At 47.3% G+C, this 6,000-nt stretch overlaps 1 protein-coding gene across 1 annotated transcript in view; it reads right to left on the bottom strand.

Annotated features, from left to right (window-relative positions):
* The window catches only part of LOC102189675 (spermatogenesis-associated protein 31A3), a 182,365-nt gene continuing 177,693 nt past the window's right edge, over window positions 1,329-6,000 (bottom strand). The window contains exons 5-6 of the mRNA XM_018052781.1: window positions 1,606-1,797; window positions 1,329-1,499 (exon numbers count right to left, since the gene is read on the bottom strand). Coding sequence (XP_017908270.1) covers window positions 1,329-1,499; window positions 1,606-1,797 — 363 coding nt within the window. The remainder of the gene's footprint in view (window positions 1,500-1,605; window positions 1,798-6,000) is intronic.

The following is a 6,000-nucleotide window of genomic DNA, read 5'->3' as shown; positions in this document are numbered from 1 at the left end:
CAACTGTCCAATTTCAACAATTATCCACAAATACAAAGATTAATAAAATAAGTTCTCCACATCAGCTGCTTCATCCACACACTTCCGTACTCTGCACAACCTCATGCAGACGTGTATTTTCTTAACTTGTATAATTGTCTCAGAGTTGATAGCTTAAGGTGTTCAGGGCTGCTGGATTTGTGGTCTCCGAAGGAGAAGATTTAACTCTGGGACCAAAGATGCATTTCAGTCACTCAGAGCTTTGTTCAGATTTTTATTTCAAGTGAAAGTAATAGAAAAAGTTTCTGACATAGACATCAAAACGGAGTAGAAGAGCTCCCACCCTCACTAGTTAAGCAGGGCATTATATACTTCTCAACTGGCTACTGCAAACAGATAAAAAGAATACCTCAGGGTTGTAGGCGTTCCACCAGACCCTTCTCCAAGGTATACCTCCTGAGATAACTTTGGCACAACATTAGCCAGAAGAACTGGTTCCGAGCAATGTCTTTGGGCGAGATACACTGATGATATGTAATCATGGGTACAAGTCTTGAGAAACAGATTCCCAGGCAAGATTTGTTACCATTATAATTATTAACACAGAGCCTAAGAAAAACATTTCCATGAGTAAGAGATTGTGCTGTGTGATCATTAGCTCATAAAGAAAGGCAAGAGACATTGTTGCGCAAGGCTTAAGGAAAGCATGAGCGAGAATGTTCACCTCCTCCTTAAAGGGCCTTGGACTGCCTGCCTAAGCTTTAACTCTTTCAGAGTTGAGTGGCGTATTCAGTTTATTACCATTTTGGATAACTGTTTCTTGAACAGAACCAAGATCTGGGGCCATTCTTTAATCATCAATAACCCAGCAGCCAGTTCTCAAAAGTTAAGATAGTCATATAGACCGACATGAACACCAGCACCCGCGTCTCCAGACCCAGCTGGCGCCGCGTGGGCGCTCAGTCTTGTTCGGCTCTTCACAACCCCATTGACTGTAGCCCGCCAGGTTCCTCTGTCCATGGGATTCTCCACGCAAGCACACTGCAGTGGGATGCCATTTCCTTTTCCAGGGGACCTTCCGGACCCGGGGATTGAACCTGCATTTCTTGACTCTCCTTCATCGGCAGACGAGTTCTTTACCACTGAGCCACCCAGGAAGCCCCTCAGCTACCGGACTGTCCTTAACTGTCTCCAGACCCCTCCAACCAGCCTCCAGCTCCGTCCAGTCAGGACCATCTGACGACCCAGTACCGGAGGGTCTCTTAAGGAGGCTACACACCCATAAGACGTCTTTCTACCCGAACCTCCAAACCGCTTTTCTGCCACAAAACGAAACTGAGCACAGGAGGTCAGGGTGTCCGGTGGGGACCTGGGGGGCGGCTCTGGAGCAGAAGGACCCGAGGCTCAGGCTGGGCCTCTTGATCCCCGTGAGGGGCCAAGTCTTTTGGCCAATGTCCCCCGTGCTCCCTCCTTCTCGGACCGCTTCCAAATTCATCACCAAATTCGTCACCAAGTTGGTTCTGTTCAACGCAAAACAAACAGGTGAAGCACGGAGAGCGGTTCCTCACAGAGGACAAGAGGGTGTGAAAATCTTTAAAGACGCCTCAGCAAAGTCCAAGGGCTGACGCGAAAGAGGCGGTGGACAACTGAGCTGGCCTGCGTGGACGTGCGGACGCAGGGCACGGAGGGCATGGACGTGGGGACGTGGAGTGAAGGAAACGTGGGGGGCGTGGTGAACCAGGGGAGCATAGGCAGCAGGGGGAGGGCTGGAATCTTGACCATGAAAAGGTACCTAGCGGTTCTTGTGCACAGGTACAACTAGGCAAGAAGGATAGTGATGAACGTTGTATAGGGGAGAGAATCCATTAGTGTGGCTTTAGGGAGAAGGACTGGACCACGTTCTAGAAACTGAGGCTTCATGGAAGGAGAAGGGAGCAGACTGGGGAAGTGGACTGGAGGCTAGTTCAGCGGAGATGAAATAGGAAGTAGGTTTAATTAAAGAAGATAGAAGGAGAGCCTTGAGACTGAATGAACCCACAGGGATGATGGACTTAACATTCATAGTGTTTCTTGATCACGTTAAAACTCACTTCAAATTCTGCCTCTTCTTTACCTTGATATCCAACTCATTTGAAAAAAAAAAAAAAGAACTCCCTGGAGGGACAATTTACATGCTATCAAACGAATGGGCCCATTTAAAATGTACAGTGTGATGAGTTTAGAAAAACGCATACGCTTGTGTTGCCGGCAACCAGCCTATATCTCCATCAGCCAAATGACCTCGGGGCTCCTCCCAGGGCTTGCATCTCGTCCTAGGCTTTATTGAGGTTATTTTTGCACATACATGGAAATAGACAGTCTGGGTGTACGATTTCTTTCAGATTTATCAACATTGTTCTTTTTTTAATCCGAGTAGCATTCCATTGCATGAGATGTAACAGGATCTGTTTATCTAGTCACCTACTGTTGAGTTGTTTCTTCACAGGCACTGTTTTGAATAAAGCTGCCAAGAAGACTCCTTGTACAAGTCTCATGGATGCATAGTTTTACGTAGTTAGGATAAATACCTAGTGGTATTGCTGGATCTGATGGTATTTACACGCTTAATTTATGAGACTGCAGATGGTGTTCCTGATAAAATGTTCTATCTGCACCCCAAAAATCAACACAAGAATTCCAGTCATTGCCCCCTCCCAGCCTTGTCAGCACTTGGTGTTGTCAGAATTTTCCATCTTATCATTCTCCTGAGCAACCATCTCCTTTGAAATAAAGACTAGGGTCATTTTTGGAGGATTATATGCAGGATGAAGAGAGCGTCACTGCAATTAAGGACTGGGTCCAACAAACACCCAGCTCCACACACCACTCCAGGCCTCTCCCACTTTGACCTACGGAGAAGGAAATGACAATCCACTCCAGTGTTCTTGCCTGGAGAATCCCAGGGACGGAGGAGCCTGGTGGGCTGCCGTCTATGGGGTCGCACAGAGTCGGACACGACTGAAGTGACTTAGCAACAGCAGGGCTCCCTTCCCTGGGTTCAATTTGGTCACGAAACTCAGGGAACACTACTATGTTTACTGTTCAGTTCAGTTCAGTTCAGTTCAGTCGTGTCCAACTCTTTGCGACCCCATGAATCACAGCACTCCAGGCCTCCCTGTCCATCACCAACTCCCGGAGTTCACTCAGATTCACGTCCATCAAGTCAGTGATGCCATCCAACCATCTCATCCTCTGTCATCCCCTTCTCCTCCTGCCCCCAATTCCTCCCAGCATCAAAGTCTTTTCCAATGAGTCAACTCTTCGCATGAGGTGTTTACTGATTTGTTACCTAATACAGGAAAGGATGAAGTTAAAGGATACACACCAACAGTCAGATGATGAGGCACAGAGGGCGAGGTCTGGGAGTGTCTGGGAGACAGGAGTATCTGCTCTGTGGAGCTGGGACTGTGCCCATGCTTCTGGAAGCTCTCTGAACCCAATAGTTCGTGAGTTTTGATGGAGGCTTCATCATGTAGGCACAGTCAGGATCCATCACAAACTCAGTCTCCAGCCTCTGCCCTCCTGCTGGGAGGCGAGTAGAGCTGGAAGTTCTAAGCTTGTAATCCTGGCTCAGTAATTTTGGTGACAGAGCCCCTGTCCTGAAGCCATCCAGGAACAGACATGCTCCCAGCACCCAGGAAACCCCATGGGATTGAGGGATTCCGGGCTGGGCCCTGAAGCAGACACACTTCTGTCCCCTGGGTCACAGCTGTGTGACCACAGCCAGGTGGGAGGTGGGGCGGCAGGCAGGGGGGCTGGAAAGTGGAAACGTGGGCATCTCAGGTGGAGTTCTGCAAACACAGACCCTGGGCAGAATTCTAGGGAAGGGTCCCAGGAGCAGGGGTGGGCCTGCCTGCAGGCACCCTGAGGAGGGTTTGGAAGTTGGGGAGGCGGATCTGTGGGTTGTGGCAGCAGAGATTACAAAGTAGCCCAGGTGGCCTTGGGCAGGAGTGGGCACTCCTCATCCCCAGAAAGGCGTTCACATCCTCCTATTGTGGATGGGCGTGGACACTGGGAGGTCACCACGTTTCTGCAGTTCTAGATACAGTGTGAGTCAGCGTCCTGCTGAGAGGGAGCGGCAGTTTTCAGGGGCAGGGGAAAGAGCTCAATGGATCCGTCAGGGTCAGGACCTTCCTGAGGGGGTGGGAATGAACTTGAGCAAAGCAAACATCCTGGTGGGTGGGTAGGTGGGGGCTTGGGGGCGCAGCTCCAGAAATGGGAGGGGAACTGGAAGCAAAAAGTCGGGTCAGTCTGAGCTTCTCAGTCCACTGCATGATCCTCCCTCTTCTCCACTGCTGAGACCACTCGGCATAGAATTCCCAGAGCCCAGACCGGCTCCTCCCTTCCCCTCATCTCCTTCCCCCTCCCCCGATCTTCCTAGTGGGTCCCAGATGACAAGGTGAAGTTGTTGACTGCCCAATTCTGAGGTGTGCCTCTTACAGGATGGGGCGGGAGAGGGGTTGCTGCAGATGCCCTGCTTCTTGCCAGCAGAGACCTTCAGGCCACCGGGACAGAAAGAGGGATGTAGCTACACACAGGAGTTGGGTGCCAGCCATTTCTTGGGGCTCCTTGAGCCATGGCATCTGCCTGACTGTGTATCTTCTAGGCACCAATGATCCCTGCACCCGCCCTGCTGAGAATCAGAGCTTGTTCCAGGTGTCTCCTGCTGGCCCCTAGGAGCCTGCCTGTGGCTTGAAGCATTGAGCTGGAATATCACTAGTGAACATCTACTCTCTTCAGACATCACAGTGTGTTCTCTGTGTAGTTCTCCCTTTCATATTTCTTATCTATGATATAGACACAATTTATCACATTTTCTAGAGGGTAAGAGGGAAGCTCAGAGACTTGTGTAATTCACAGGATTTTACTAGTGTTACAAACCAAAATGCTGTGCTGTGTGCTTAGCCATGTTCGACGCTTTGCAAGCCTATGGCCTGTAGCCCACCAGGCTCCTCTATCCATGAGGCTCCTCTATCCAGACAAGAATACTGGAATGGGTTGCTATGCCCTCCTCCAGGGATCTTCGAAACCCAGCGATGGAAACTTATGTCTACCGCTTTGGCAGGCAGGTTCTTTACTTCTTGTGCCACCTGGGAAACCCCATAATAATACCTTACCTACTATTATTTTCCCCCATCATTGTATTCTTTGTATGGTAGCTATGATTTACATGAACTACAACTTGCAGAGATTTACAAGATCTCATGGCTTACTAAAAACTTAGCATGAACCAGGTATTATAATATAGATATAAACTTACTAGTTAACAAACAGTTGGAATACCTCAAAGTTTCTTGTTCAGGTGGTTAAGACGTGCTATCTGTAAGGTCTGGCTGAGGGAATATTCTCAGCAGTTTGATTTAAAACTGCCATTTTTTCCCCCTCTTTATTTCCTAAGACTTGCCTGCTTAATTAGACTTAGCCTCAGCTCCTAGAGGCTTGTATTCATATTCTGGTTTACATACTTGCAAGACAAAGGCAATTATTTAGTTTTTCAAAGAACAGTTCTGTCACCTAAAGTTACCAAAATCAGTGGCAAGATTTTTAATAAAACTGAATTTTAATTTACAAAGTTCTATGTTTTATAACTTAAGTTTTAATTTATCATGTCTTCAAAGGTTTGTATAAGGCATTTAGCAAAGACTTTTCTAAGTTTATAAATTAAACCCAAGCAAAAGCACTACTTTTTAAAAAAAATTAACCTTTGCATGTTAATTCCCAGTTTACTTATTCTGTATAACTCAGGTAACTGTTGGTATCCTCAGCATGTTTAGTTAATATTTCCTTAGTGGCAATCTATATGCCTTGTCTTTCCCACAATATAATGAAATAAGAGCTGTAACCACCTTATATAAACTTCATTTAAATATAGCAATTTGTATACATTTATCTAAATTCCAACTCTATACCTTCAACTTTAGCTTTCATAAGCATCCAATCAACAAGCTTTGATCTTAAGAGAGTTCAGAAGGCTTTTGTTGT

Source organism: Capra hircus, chromosome 8 (assembly GCF_001704415.2).
Source record: "Capra hircus breed San Clemente chromosome 8, ASM170441v1, whole genome shotgun sequence".
Classification (NCBI taxonomy): Eukaryota; Metazoa; Chordata; class Mammalia; order Artiodactyla; family Bovidae; genus Capra; species Capra hircus.
Note: the sequence above shows the minus strand (reverse complement) of the source record. Positions and strands in the feature narration are given on the sequence as shown.